The sequence below is a fragment of the Achroia grisella genome, unplaced genomic scaffold (assembly GCF_030625045.1).
Source record: "Achroia grisella isolate CSIRO2021 unplaced genomic scaffold, CSIRO_AGI_Agris_v1 utg503, whole genome shotgun sequence".
Classification (NCBI taxonomy): Eukaryota; Metazoa; Arthropoda; class Insecta; order Lepidoptera; family Pyralidae; genus Achroia; species Achroia grisella.
Window position 1 is genome coordinate 407,402 of NW_026712898.1, and position 15,987 is coordinate 423,388.

The window sequence follows — 15,987 nt, forward strand, 5'->3', positions numbered from 1 at the left end:
TCGCAAGATACGCCGTCCCCTAATTTAAACAACAAACATGAAAAAACGTTATAAGATATCCATCTTTTTTATTGCGATTATTTTGTGAATCGATTTTGGTTGATTTATTTTATTATCTGCGATGCTCGTCATAGATAATAAAACAAAGAATATGGATTTTTTATGCATTAGAAATTGAAATAAGCGTTGCCAGATCACGTCTGACTTTTTCTCAAATTTTGTTGAAATTTGAACAAAATTCAGATTTTTGCTGTTTCTATAATATATAATGGATGACTTTTTTAGACAATCTTGTTCCCCAGTTCACCTTCGTTTTAGCCCGCGAGGCAGTGTTGTTGCCTTTTTATGGCCCACATAGATCATCAATCATCAATCTAAAAATCTTAGTTTAAATTATTGACGCCCTCAATTCCTTTTACCCCCACACATAGTTCTTAAGCTCGATTCCCTCAAATTTAAGGAAATTTGGGGGAATCGAGCTTAAGAGCGAAATTTGGAGCAGCCTAATAAGCCATAAATTTTGAACAGCCTATGGATGGATAAATAAAAATCTCACTAGTTGTTGATTAATGTTTAAAAACATGGTATGTGAAAAAAAGTCATCCCAATAAACAGTCAGTTTTAGGCTAGTCAGAATTTGTCTAATTTGTTGTATATAAAATAGAAAAATTCAATTAAATTCCCAGATCGTCTGGCAACTCAACTTGGCTTGGTACTAAAAAATGGCAACACCAATAACCTCACTTTTTAATGGCGGATGCGCTTGCGTGATGCCGGTTTCGTGTTATTATTGCATGTAATTTAGCGTCTATTTCGTTGAACTTAAGCTACGATTGATTTTAAGTGTAAATATTATATTGGTAAGTTTTATGTATAATATATAAAATATTTATCAACATATAACTTAAAATTTTATTGAACTTTAATACTTCGTGTGAATTTCGGTATTTTCCACCCGTGGTAACGCCATGCTCCATGGCGCGTATGGCTTCATACTATGTTTACCGTTATATGGCGGTGTATCGCGCTAATATTAGATCATATCTTTTTGTGATCATATACTTTAGATAATATTTGTAGTTATTGTACAATATATAACGCCCGATTTTAGGCGTGTCCTTGGAATCGGTGAATAGGCGCCAAAGTCGCTGTTTTGTTCGCAATAAATAAAGCAGCATGGCGGGAAACGAGTTATTGGGAGAGCGTAACCGATTGTATGGTTGAATAAGTTGTTTGGAATTTTAGGGATTATAGAAGATGGTAGCGCCAAAGAAGGGTCGTGGTGCGAAAGCGCAGGCGGCTAAAGCCAAAAATGTAACAGCGGCTGAAGAACAGGTACTGGGAACTGAGGTGGAACCCATTGAGGGCATTGACGAAAATAATGGTGACTCAGAGCAAGTGGTGCAGGGGGATGACGCGATCGGTCAGGAGGGCGCCACAGGGACCGCGGACGCTGACCAAAGCCAAGAGGCTGCCGAGGGTGAAGCTAAACCTGAAGACAAAAAGGAGGAGAAAGTGGAATCTGGTAAATTGCTTGTGGAGAACTTACCCTCAAGCTACCTCTTTGACTACCAAGATAAGCTCAAGGAGTTGTTCTCCAAATATGGAGAAATCGTCAGTGTTAAGTGAGTATGACCTTATTTATTAACAGTAATTATGTTTTAAAATGTATTTGCTAACATTCAAATATCAGTCCCTGGATTTTCATAATTTTTCCTTTCAATAACTGTATTAGTTTACTTTTAAATTAAAATAAAATTGAATTAATTCTGAGATGCAAATTGCACACAGAATGTTAACACCGGCTGGCACGGAGTATTAACTAGAGAAATGTTTTTTCTTTCTAGACGTGGTCCAATCATTGTTACTGAACTGACCACAACTCCGACATTATCGGCTATAGTCGAATTCAAAAACAAAGAGTCTCTGGACAAGGTAAACAAAAGTTTATTAACCTTTTTATTTCTGTTCAAAGTCATAGTTGCTAATTTTAGAATAAAATGTGCATCGCTCTGTGCTAGCAGACATGCACTGTAAGTTAAGATTATTCCAAATTACCTGTTTTCCATGCTGAGACCCGAGACATTGGAGTCGTAGCTCTGAGCTCATGTGCAGACCGAGTGACTATTTGAATGTTTGATCAGGCTGGTCTTCTACTCTTACAAGAACCCTTTAGAGGATTGATTTGTTTTCTCATTTTAATAGTCAAAATTATATTTTGTGCATCTGTCTGTGATGTAGTAGATCAGCTGAAATGTTTCTCTATATGTTGTGGTGCTGTTTGTGTATTTGTGTATCTACATAAACAGGAGGAGGTATTTATAGTATCTAAAAGAGGATAATTATGTCATACACCATAATAAAAATATTAATATATTTTTACCTAACAAATAAAAATATTTTATATCATTCATTTTGCATCATATTCTTATAATTATAAAATATAACCACTATTAAAGTATATATGTATCTATAATTTTTAATTTAATATTTTCACTGAATCTTTATTTTATTTATCACATTGTTGTACTAAATTATATTATTTTGCATTTATTTTATTTTAATGTTTTTATTATATATACTAGTCTATTTTTATGTGATACAAAAGGTGAACTAATAGTTAATTCTCTCAACAAGTGAGATATTAAGTCTTGACTGATTATATGAATTACATTATTTAAATAATTTATAAAGATATAATTTTCATCATTATGAATAGAATCTATATAAAGGAAATTCAATGTATTTATATTTCTACAATATGTATCACAGTTAAAAGGAAACATCAGTAACAAGATTAATATATCACACCCAATGATATTCTGTTTAAAAGTGTAGATCACATGTATCAGATTGTTAATCTTTGTGTATAAAGCAAAGAGTAATAAATTTTATAAAAAAAAAAACAGGAATAAAAAAATGGCAGCAAGCTGAGATTGAGTCACTGAGGGAATCCCTAGTGTAAATAATAAATTCTCCTATAACAATGTAATTAATAATCATATATACAATAAATTTAGGGATACTCATTTGAAATGTTTTGCTATATATGCTGTAATTCATATAGAATTAATCTGATTTTAATTTTAATCATATTCAAAATTGAATTTACATATTTTGAACTAATAATTTATATTTTATGTAATATTGGGTTGTACGGAAAGTAGTTTCGTTTTTTTTTGGGAAAATGAAAGCCAATGTTCATGTAATTAATAACTCAAACCTACGAACCTCAAGAGGTCATAAATAGTTTAATTCGACAAATTTAACCTGTCACCGATCTAGCGTGTTATTCAATTTGCATCAACAAATGCCTATATTAGTTTCAACCATCCTTCCAGAACATAATGCATCTTCTCGATTAATATTGCCGGATCGAAATATTGCACCGCTCGCCATCGACAGGGAATTCATTCCCACACGCTGGAACCTAAGTGGTCTCGGACAGTGTGGTTTCAGAGGAACTTCCTCCCGCGTACACTTAGATTGTGGAATGAACTTCCTGCCGAGGTTTTCTCACGAGACTACAGCATGGGGTTTTTCAAGAAGGGTATATTAAGGTTTCTTAAGGGTCGGCAACGCGCACGCGACACCTCTGGTGTTTACGGTAACCAATTACCATCAGATGGGCCGTATGCTTGTTTGCTGCCATAGTAGTATATAAAAAAAATTGCAAACTCTATTACACATTGGTTAATTTAATTCTCACTTGACAGACTTTCAATTCCTAACTTTCACATTTCAACAGAATTTTTACCATTTCTGTAGTAAAAATGTTAAATATAATGAAAATGCTGCTATTGTTCTCCATATTTAAAAAGGCACCAACCAAAAACTATTTCATATATACTAAGCATATAAAGCAATACAATTAATTGTACATCTTTACACAAGCCTTGCTATCAAAACTCTCAAAATATATAATGATTATTCAGCTTAAGTGTGAAGTTGTATTAAAAAATTACAATTCTCTGTCCAGAAAAACCGAAATTACTTTCCGAACAACTTAACATATATGTGATAATATTATTTTCTAATAAACTTGTTTCTAACGATAACTATATGTTATGATGACATACTAATACATATATATTTAAATTACACCAACTATATACTAAATACGCTTTCATTAATGTATTATAACTATGTACAGGAGTTTGATGAACTTACTGTTTTTGCATTTCAATGTTACATTAACTTGTAGACTAGTGTTATTCAATTTGTTTAATATTAAATACAATATTAATATGTCTGTGAATCTCTTCCAAATTGTCTCAATGGTACCATTTACTGAAAGGTAAGTTTTATATTAATTTAATGCCTCTTTATATTTACAATGTATTTAAATCGATGTTTTGAAGCTCTGGTATTGTTAATTTTTTTTTAATATATAGTAGTTGTAACTTATAATATCATACGGAATGTTACAGAACCACACATTTTTATCATATACAGTCGACCCTCCTATAACGCGGTACTCTAAGAACGCGGTTTCCATATAACGCGGAGCTGAAATAGCGACAGCCCTCCTATAACGCGGTACTCCTATAACGCGGTTTCCGTTCAAAAGCATCCCATAAGTTCATTTCGAGCAGCCTATGAATGACTCTAGTAAAAATCAAAAACTAATGTGAAGATGAACCAAGTGAGGAAGACATTTTGCCCTTTTAACACGTTAAAGACCGCATGCCTACCGGTGGTGCACTTCGCAACGAAAGTACCTACTTTACACGTTGGGACCGGGTGATCACCCGTGGGCACTTCAATTGAAATAAATCTAGGGTTTAAATAATGTCTACCTCAAATTATTGTACACTAAAACCATGTTTAAAAAATAATATACGTAATCCGATCACTATGTGACAAATAAGATTTTTCAATGTGTTAAAAGAAGACTAGTTAGGCGACTCATATATATATATATATAGCACATACATATTTATTTATTTATTTATTTGCAGAATACAATGTTACAAGTAGGTCTTACAATATGAATATTCGTTCAATGTATTCAGCCTGCTAACAGGCGTGCAAAATTTATACACGTTATTACTTTTATAAATTGAATTAATTTTTAAAGTATTTCTAATAATTAAATTAAATTATTTATATATTAAAATATGTCAAAACTAACAATTTTACATGTCAAAAAAATCCTTAATACTATAAAAACAATTTTCTAATAACCAATTATAAAGTCTAGATTTAAAAAGTCTAAAATTTTGCATTTTTATGTCAGTTGGTAATTTATTGTAAATTTTAATCATCATGTTCTAACTATTTTTTTCAAAGATTGCACTTCTATATATTGGTTTTAACAATCGTGTTGGGTCTATATATAATCATATATATAACGACTCATAAACAGCGAGGATGAATGTTGAAATATTACATATATTTACAAACGTATTCATTCTTTTTTTTTTAAACAGACTTAGTTTAATTATTGTTCCATATACAAACGTATTCATTCTTTTTTTTTTAAACAGACTTAGTTTAATTATTGTTCCATATCTTTTATACTACTTATAACTCTTCATTTCAATAAAAATAATTTACAATTTATCTTCTTTTTTATTTATTGGTCTCCATATAACGCGGTACGAATGATGTGATTTGCACTAATTCCGAGTTTCTTATAGCGCGGTTTCCATACAACGCGGTAGCCGGTTTCCATAGAACGCCCTGCGGAATTAGCCTGGTTTGTATGGTAAATTCGAGTTTCTTATAGCGCGGTTTCCGTATAACGCGGTACGCACTCACCGCGTTGTAGGAGGGTTGACTGTACATTGTATGGTTTAAAAGTTGGACTCACAAAATCTATTTTAGGGCCAAATGTATATCTTTTAAATTGTTTTATTATACTTTAATCAACATAGTAAAACTATTTGAAGAAATTAATCCTCTTACGGAATATATTTATTAATTAATAGACCCCTAAATAGACCCATATTATATAGATCAGTTAAAAACTACAGTGACTAACCTAATTAGTATGTTTTGTACTAATACACATATGAATCCTCGTTCTGATATAATACAATTTCATACATTATAAAATAAAATATTTATATAATCAGAACAAATATTTTATTATGTAAGTAATGAAATTGTGCAAGGATTATTATAGTATAGGTACAACGGTTCTACGTAACGGGCTTACAAGTTCCGCATAAGATGACGTATGGATCATTTAAATTAAACAATTGAAATTAATTATTAATGTAAAGCAAATTATTGATTGAAACCAGTTTTATATGACTATAAAAAATAACATAAGTAATATATTTTCCTTGTCAAAGTGGAAGGTCTAAAAACAACATATTAAACAATAAGTACCATTTACATCCTTGTATCAAATACGCGGTACTCAAATAGCAAGCTATCAAATATGAAGATTATGTACAACACAATTGCAATGATGATCAGTTTCGTTTTCTGTAATGATGTTTAATAACGTAACCACGTCAATAATAATTAATATGGTCCGTCGAGCCGGATACAGTATGCTGATCGTAGTCTAGTCTAGAATAACTTGTGTGGTAAATTGTACAGTATGGTAGAAGTGGCCGTGTAACCTCTATATTTATTAAATAGACTAGGTCAATAATAAAAATAATTACTATGTTGCTTCCAACCGGATACTGTTACCAGATTGTAGTCTAGAAAAACTTGTGTGATGAATACTACAGTGTTAGCCTTTCTGATATTTACTAACCTGCGTTAATAATAATAATTATTATTATGGTCTTTCGTGTTAGAACTACAGTGCAACAATCTCCATACAGTAACTGGTGCCCCGCCAACGTAAACCGTTAGCGCAGGCGAGTGCACCATTTCATTATCATACAATAAAAAAAATATATTTCCCTACAGTAGTGTACAACCTGCATACAGTATCCTGTTTACTGTATCCAGATTGCAGTCTAGAATAATTTGTTAGCCTCTTTAATATTTACTAACATTACTTAATAATAATTATTATTATTATAATGGTCCTTCGAGCCGGATACTGTTAGGCTCTCCTCTGTGACGTCGCGATCCCGTCTGTGCGATATGAACTGTGATGTCACTTCAGGCCCTGACGGAGGAGGGCACGGTGCTGGACGGCAGCCCGATCTCTGTGGCGGTGGAGTCCCGTGCCGAGACCGCAGTACTGGCGGGCGTGCCCTACGAGGCCAGCACAGACTATGTCCGCCAGCTGTTCTCGCAGTGCGGCGAGGTCGCGCACATACACGAGTTCAGCAAGACCAAGTACAAGATACGTGAGTATAGACATCACTGCTCGAGTATTGCATCTCTTGAATTCATTTTTGTGCAAGGTTTCTATAACTACAAAAATATACAAGCACTTTTGAATAGTCATATTTTTTTTATTATACCACGTATTGGAAACGCAGACTCATCGCAAGAAGAATAATTACACAAAAGCAAGTAAGAGGCATGCGATAATCAACATAGAAACCGCTACGCAGTCATTCTTAGTGCAATCAGATAATATTGTCATCGCTATGAAAATAAGTTTTTCCTACACATTATCATTTTAAAAACTCTTCAATTTTATAGTAAGACATTTGAATATTTTTTCAGGCTGACATAGAACAGACTGGTTGTTTGTTGTAAAACCTTACGCAATTAAATATATTGATTGATAGAGTTAAACATTGTTTATGTTACAGTGCGGGTGACATTCCACGCTAAGGAGGCTGTGGAAAAGGCGCTGAAACTGGACAGGGAACTGCGCATGAATGGATTCCTCTTAACCGTCTCCAAGTACAGAGACGAGGATGAACAGAAGGCACATTCCGCAAACGTTAACAAGGTGATTGTCCTTACTCTGATTCTGATGTATATCACGGACTTTGTAGTTTTTCAGTTTACCATTTTATTTTTGATGATCAAACAGTTGCAATGAGTATGATTGTATTTCTCTGGGTATGTTATCTATGTATTTACAAAAAAAGAGTTTCTGTCAGTTGTTTAGTACCCATAACACAAGCTATGTTTAAATTGCAACTATACGGTTTTATGTGAATTTTCCAGAATTATTATTATTATAAGGCAATGGTATCACGGATATCCCATGGTAACGTGATGTCCGTTGCGCTTTGCCATCCTAAATACATTTTAAAATACCTATAATATTTATAATCTTAACGCTTATCAGGATGACTATATCCTATATTGTAATTTGAACTCTAGGAATAATATTAATAAGTATTACTTTAATAAGCATCGCACATTGTCTTATTACTTATTTGGTGTTGTACAGAACAAGATTCAATGGTGTGGCAGCACTTCTCTGTGTGCTATTTTTGCCATGAAATATCAGACCTCGCTCTTTTTAACATTGTATCGGAGGCCATGTGGAACAACGTCTTCAAACGTGTCCACAAACAACAGTCCCGTAACCAACGCCAACCGCGCCAACAGGTCAACTATAAACTGAAGAGTGGGAGAAGACAGTCCCCCCTGTCTCACCCCACACCTCAACCTATACTCTTCCGAGAACGAACGACCATTTGACCTGGTTAACTTGATGATCAACCAATCAGTAAATCAACCAGCTGACAAGGTACAGCTTGGCGATGCATTTTTGACCATAATATGTATTTTGAAGGATAAATATGTTTTATTTCAAGTATACAGCAATCAACAAACGCCTTAAAGACTTCTTGTATGAATTTTATTGTAAATTAATAATTATCATAATAATAATAATCTCAGGACAATTCACACAGCACCATCTAGACCCATATTTCAAAATTAGCCAGTAAAGCTTGTGTTATGGGAAGGATAAGATAACTGATACAAATACATAGATATTTTTTTTTTCATTATGTAAATACAAACTTAAAATATACATAGAAAACACCCAGACCGACACAAACAATCATACTCATGAATACAAATGTTTGTGCCTTGCGAGGAATCGAACCCGCGACCATCGGACGTAAAGCGGTGTGTTAGACCGCTAGACCACCGAGGTCGTCATCATATACGGGAAGTCCTCGTATTTACGGCATGTTCTCGAAATACGCGACGTAAGCCAAAACATTTTTTTATATGTTAAGATGTAAAACTCAAGGGTTTATCCAAATTAATCGCACGAACTAACTAAACAAAGATGTGCGGGGTAATCCCCGCTCGCCTACACCGCGCCCCGCCGGCCCCACGGACATTGACCTTGCGACAAGTGAATTCTCCTATGCCGGAAATCAAAACAATTGACGTATGTTTGAGTAGTGTCAAAACATTGTTCGGCGACTTGTAACAACGAAAGTCGGGGACAGTTGGCAATTATTTGATTGTTTGTTATTTTTAAGAATTGTTCCGATTAGTTTGCAATAATGGGGTTGACATGTCTGAAAACAAACACCCCAAAATAAATCTAGATTCCACAAACAACAGCCCCAACGCCAACCGCGCCAACAACAAAGTCGAGGACTGCAATATGTATTTTGAAGGATAAATACTCGTGAACAGGTGAATTTTATTGTAAATTAATAATTTATGGGGACTGGTGTTAGGTTATCGAAATACGCGACGTAAGGTTCTATATCTCAAGGGTTTATATAATTATATACATGTAAACCAAGGGTTTATCACAAAAATGCAATAGTATATTCTGGTGGTCATTGCACCGCGTCATTTACAATATATTGAACTTGCGATATTGTGTTGTATGCCGGAAATCAAAACAATATGTATTTTATATTCAAAAATTTGTATTGTAACGACGAATTTATAGTGGCAATTTTTATATTGTTATTTTTGTTTTGATAGTTTCAATTCATGACATTTCTGTTCCAAAATAATATGTCAGGTCTATTATTAATATATTTTCTCCGTTTTACCAAGTCTTTTTTCTTATTACTACAACATATTGTAACTGAAATATATATTGGTATATTATATTGGAAGATATTACTAATATAATAATTAATATTGAAGAATATTAGAGTTAAATGGTACAACAAGAGGACAGCCAGTACAGCATTAGAGTAACTACCCGCAAATGCCATTACAATTTTGTCAAAAGAAAATAATCTTGTAAAGCAAGCAAGCAGCTGAAATGGATAAAGAGAGCAAATCACGTAGCCGACTTTACTACTCACTAACTAATTGACAAATAGGAAGAAAAAGCATTAGACATAAATAATATTAAATTGAATTGAATTGAATTTGAATACTATCAAGTATAAACTGGGTGTTAAAAAAAAAGAAAGTCAGTTGAGTTTCTTGCCACTTCGTCACTTGCCATTTGCCGCTTCTTGCCACACAAGAAATTTGCCTTGAGAAACTCAATTGAATCTGAATTGATCTGGATGATAGGGAAAAAATATTAATACAAAAAACTTGACGTTCATAAAAAAATCCTACATGAATAATTTTTTGATTTGATCAGGTAAAGGTATGTTTAATTTATAAATATGTTTGTTTGCAGCGCGTGGTCGCGGCGCGTTCGGAGGGCGCGGAGGCGCGTTCCCCCGTGGAGGCTTCGTCCCAGTCAACACATACATGCCACAGGGCTACATGGGCCGACCTGTAATTATTTATTTATTTATTTTCTAATTTCACACAATACATACTAACACACTGTTAACATGTCGACTGACACCTGTATCTATAGCCGTCTAAAACGATACGGTCATTTTGGACACTGCGGCTATAGTGGCACAAATGTGCATTTACATTTACCGGCGTACAAGTAGATGCCTATGTTTTGGATACAATTTTTTAATTTTGTTTTCCACCTGTACTGACTTGCAGCGTCAGTACACACGTGGTTGCGAAGGGAGTGTCGTGTCTCTTCAATTGTCTTAACCAATTTAAGCAATCATTTACCTAAATTTAAACACTGTGTTTTATTTATTTTTATTTATAACTTTAATGCACACAATACAATATGTAATAGCACATTTGGCTGATTTAACACCAATAATTGTTGTTGGAGCAAACATTTTCGCATAAAATGTGAATTTTCAGCACTGAATCTTCATCTCAAAAATATTGTCACACTTTCACTCAAAAATTACTGAATGGATTTAGATAAAACTTTACAGTAATATAACTTATGCATCAGGATAACATAGACTATATTTTTTATTGATTTTCAACGCGGGTGAAGCCGCTGGCACAGCTAGTAGTAAACATAAAAATAAATTGCACTTAACTATAGATTCACTTGGAGTTTTGCAGAAGAAAGTCTACATTGCATGTATATCACACTAATTCATAAACTTAGTATCAATAACATTATGCTTTATAATTTTTCGCTTGTGTTTGAGTATTTAGTTGTATTATAATTTATTATCATTTTTAATATTTATAAACATAAATTTGAATAAATGTTATTGTTAAATTTCCTCATAAATTTAAGATTTACTGTATTTTTTTGCAATTATTTCAAACATGCTTATTATTATTTTGTTTTGCATGCTCATGTAAGGAAATGAGTGCATAGAAGGAATGTGCAAAGAAATGCAGTACATATTACAATGTATATACAGTACATATTTGAATTCTAGGTCTGCAGTTCTCTTTGCCATTAATAAATTCTGTGCATTCTTTTCAGACTTATCTGTAGACCTGTAGAACATTTGTAGACTTGACAGACGATACAGGTAACAAGTGTACTAACAAATGTTGATTTATATACTAATATAAGCATTATAACATTGTAAAGACAATGAAATTTGTTATTAGGGAAGTAACTCAGCAACCACTGCATCGATTTCAGATATTCTTTCACTCTGAAAGGTACCTTATTTCAAAGTGACATATGGTATATAAGCAGATAAATAATTTATTTTCACTTTCACCACATATACAAGAAAATAATAATAGTTTAAAAATAAATAATAAATATTATAGTTAACCTAGCTGCTAGCTAATATGTACTGATGGGTCTAGGTAGCGAACTTTGAAAAAGGGCGAGCACAATAGATCTATACAGGCCTTAGCACCTGACAATAGCCGAAAACTTTCAATAAAAACGGGTATATATAACAAAGATTTGGGCACCCGAGCGAAGCCGGGGCGTGCCACTACCCGTATGTAGATACAGTTCAAAATTTTATATATAATTTTACAATTTCAAATCTGTTAATTCCGACCCTAGTTGTAAAAATTGTTGCTTTTTTTCATGGTGCAGCTGAAAAGTTATTTGGTCTAGATAACGTCATCTTGTCTGGACGTTTGATCGAATCCTATCCGAGCTAACTGTTTTATGCTTAATTGAACCCAATACGCTAATGACGTGATATGTTCACACAGAGCCTGTTGTAGTATATTTTAAATATATAATATATTTAAAATAGTAAACAGTATTATTTTTATGGCTTGTTTATATTCTTGATGTGTTGAAGGAAGCGTTTAACTCTATATGTGTTGCCTAACAAATAACTATTCCTATACAATATACATATTTAAGTACAATTCACACACCGCCATCTAGTCCCAAGCTAAGCAGTGGTTAATATTAGTGGCTTATAAGCTCTTATATGTAGGATTCAAAGTGTTCTAACTCCTTATAACCATTATCATTTTGTCAGTACTATATAATGTTAGTATTTAATAAGAATAGGCAGTGAATCTATATTATATTCTAAACTATAATTAATCACTTAACTATAACCGTTTATGAGTTTTTTATTTTTATTTTACGGCCCTGGCGGTCTAGCGGTTTAGCACACTGCTTTACTTTCCATGGTCACGGGTTAGTGGGGGTTTTTATTCAAGAGGTTGTTTGTATCTATTTGGGCTTATTCTATGTATATTATTTATGTATTTAAAAAAAAAAGTATTTATATCAGTTGTCTAGTACCAATAAGCTTGGGACTATATGGCGCTGTGTGAATTGTCCTGGGTTATTATTATTATTATTTTTACACTATCAGGAATATTCTGCTCAGAAATTCATGTACATTACAGATAAGAGTCATTATTAATAATTGTATGTAATTTTGTTCCAGCAGGGCGGGTTTATGAATGACGGACAGCAGCCGAACAAACGGGTCCGGAGAATGTAACCGTATTACAGAGACATAAAATCCAATATCGTGCGTCGTTGTCCTATGTTCGTGTGTTTGTGCGTGTGAAGAGAGCGTCCCTGAGAGACTGCAGTGACATCAGATAAATCTAGCTAATTGTATTTACTGAGTACATGAAATGAAATAAATAATTGTAAGCTATTGTCTTTTTGACAATTAATAAATGTAATTACTAACATATTGGTGTTTTATTTAAAAAATAACAGCCTGTTTAGATGTAAATGGTGTTTTTCAGGCAAAGGGATTATTATTAAAAATATCTATTCGTGTAGGTCTATTACAGACTCATGATATGTCAAATCTACCGTTAAACTGCTTTCGAGCTAACATAACTGACAAGAAGAAATTCAGCGTTTATTTTTTTTAAATAATTTCAAAAATGCAGATTCATTTTTAAACTCAATTAGTGGGAATATTGAGACCAGCATAAGCTATTGTATGTTTATCAAAAGGAAATAAATAATCCAATCACTGGATTGGACCATAGCCATAAGCAGCAAACAAATGTACCAAGTCTGTTGCAAATTCTTTTGAACTAAAATAACTATCCAAATGGGACGGTAGAGATGAAAAAATTGACGTGCACAAGATGCCGTAGGGTCTTATAAAATTTTTTGGTGTTTGATATTGGTACACCCGCCTGCGCAGTGTAATATGAACTTGAAGACAGTGGGAACTAACCTATGGGGGGACAGAGGTCGAACTGGCATGGGACATTGCTAGCAATGGCAGCAACAGTGTCCAGGCAATAAAATTACAATGTAGGTATTCTTCAGCATTCCTTCTATCTCTATTCAGTCCTTGCGTCACCCCTCACCCGCAGATATACAGCGAGATAGCAATACAATTAATCCAATTTTTTGAGTAAATATTTAGGTTACCCTCTACTCGTATAACTTTTTTCTTATAGTAAACTATCAGACCCGGCTACACGATGCTGTGGCTAACAGTTTCTTCACGTAAAAAAATTGCAATAAAATTATATTGCGACTATAAATTGAGATGTAAGCTCTCCTATTTTTAAATTTGCAAGTTTCAAAATAGAATTGCACACAATGTGCAAATCAAATTTGCAATCGGTTCAGCAGTTTAGGGAGTTCATCGCGGACAAATAACGTGACACGTAATTTTCATATATAAAGATATATTTTCCTTATTTTAAAAATTCGTTATAGTTCCAATGTCTTAGATGATTTTTCAAATTTTTATATTGACTTAGATTGTTCATACTATTGAGCCAAATATATGTAGATTCTTTTTTCGGCGAAAATCGTGTTTTTACTTAAATACGTGTAATTCTGAAACAAACTTGCTGAAAGAAAATCTGACTAAAGTGAGAGGTTGATATCAATTATTGTAGAAAATATATAATATAATGTAGAATATATTAATAAGTTATTGTAGAAAATATACGTACAGTAGCACGTTTTGTATGGAGAGGAGTCAGGGACATGCAGCCTTAGCAATTCCCTCCTCCCATAGCGTGGTCCATCCATCCTGGTAACATGATCACGTAGACATGTCCGCTTAAAAAGCAGGAAGAGTTTTAAGAAGGACAAGAGCTCTGACCGACTACGCACAAAAGCCAAAGTGGATTTTTGAACGTCAAACCATCCTGCTCCTTTGGACTTTACTCAACCAGCCGAACATCTACCTCCAGGTAGCGATCGGAAATCGCTTAATAAACTGCAAACCCAGATGGGCTGCTGCAGGTACAACTTGGTAAAAAACGGTGTCGCTTCAAGGGCAAAACCACCCTTGAAAGCGACTGCGGAGCGCCATCACAGACAATGACCTATTGTCCTGTCATTTGTGTCCATTATCCTGTAAGTTTTTAAGTAAGCGACTGAATGCGCAATAGTCGTCGCATCATTCTATATGACGTAGATAAGTCATAACTCTTGTTCATTAAGATCCATATTAGTTTGTTTGTTTGTTTGTAACACTTTATTGTACAACTAGCTTTCGCTCGCGTTAAGAAGTATTATTATTAGGTATAGTTTTTGCGGCTTTACAGTAATTTCATACAAACTTTCATCATCTATTTTATCCAAATCCTTTCTTAGCGGATGTCTACATCATAACATCTACCTGCATGCCATATACATAAGATTTTTGTATTCAAATATGTATCTATATTATACTAGATGTACCCGCGACATCGTCCGCATTATTACATTATTTTTCTAAAATAAAAGTAGCTTAAGTTACTCCTTATTACATCAGCTACGTGCCAAAAAAGTCCCATCAAAATCGGTCCAGCTATTTCAGAGATTAGCCGTAACAAACAGACAGACAGACAAAAATTATATAAAATGTTATTTTGGTGTATGTATCGTATTTATTATATGCATGTAGTACAACAGGGTTGTTTCAATATTACAAACAGACACTCCAATTTTATTTATATACTAGCGGCGCACTATTAAATCTTTTTGTACATTAAATATGCAAATTAATCGTATATTCTTAGACAGTAATAATCACGCAGACGTTTATAACTGAACAAAACTGCTTTGTTACATTTGCCTCGGAGAAAGTTTGATAGGTACTAGACACTAAAACTATTGTAACAAACTATTAAACAAAGAATACGAATTATTTTCTAAATATATATAACTCAAAGGTGACTATCAACGCACAGCCCAAACCACTGGACGGATCGGGCTGAAATTTGGCATGCAGGTAGATGTTATGACGTAGGCATCCGCTAAGAAAGGATTTTGATTAATTCTACGCCCAATGGGATAAAACAGGACATGAAAGTTTGTATGAAACTTTGTCAATTTTAAACCGATTGGGCTGAGACCTTGCATGCATAATGTTACTATGACGTAGGCATCCTCTAAGAAAGGATTTTGGTAAATTCCACCCCTAAGGGATAAATCAACTCGAGCGAAGCCGCGGGCAAAAGTTAGTGCAATAATAAAAT

General features: G+C 33.6%; 1 protein-coding gene across 1 annotated transcript; it reads left to right on the forward strand.

Annotated features, from left to right (window-relative positions):
* The first annotated feature begins 735 nt into the window (after positions 1-735).
* LOC131846158 (uncharacterized) lies at positions 736-13,233 on the forward strand. The gene is given in 8 exon segments (XM_059195396.1): positions 736-860; positions 1,246-1,625; positions 1,848-1,935; positions 7,079-7,265; positions 7,680-7,822; positions 8,404-8,433; positions 10,336-10,548; positions 12,981-13,233. Coding segments are annotated over 7 exon segments (1,083 nt in total). The 5' UTR covers positions 736-860; positions 1,246-1,257; the 3' UTR covers positions 13,035-13,233.
* Positions 13,234-15,987: the final 2,754 nt, after the last annotated feature.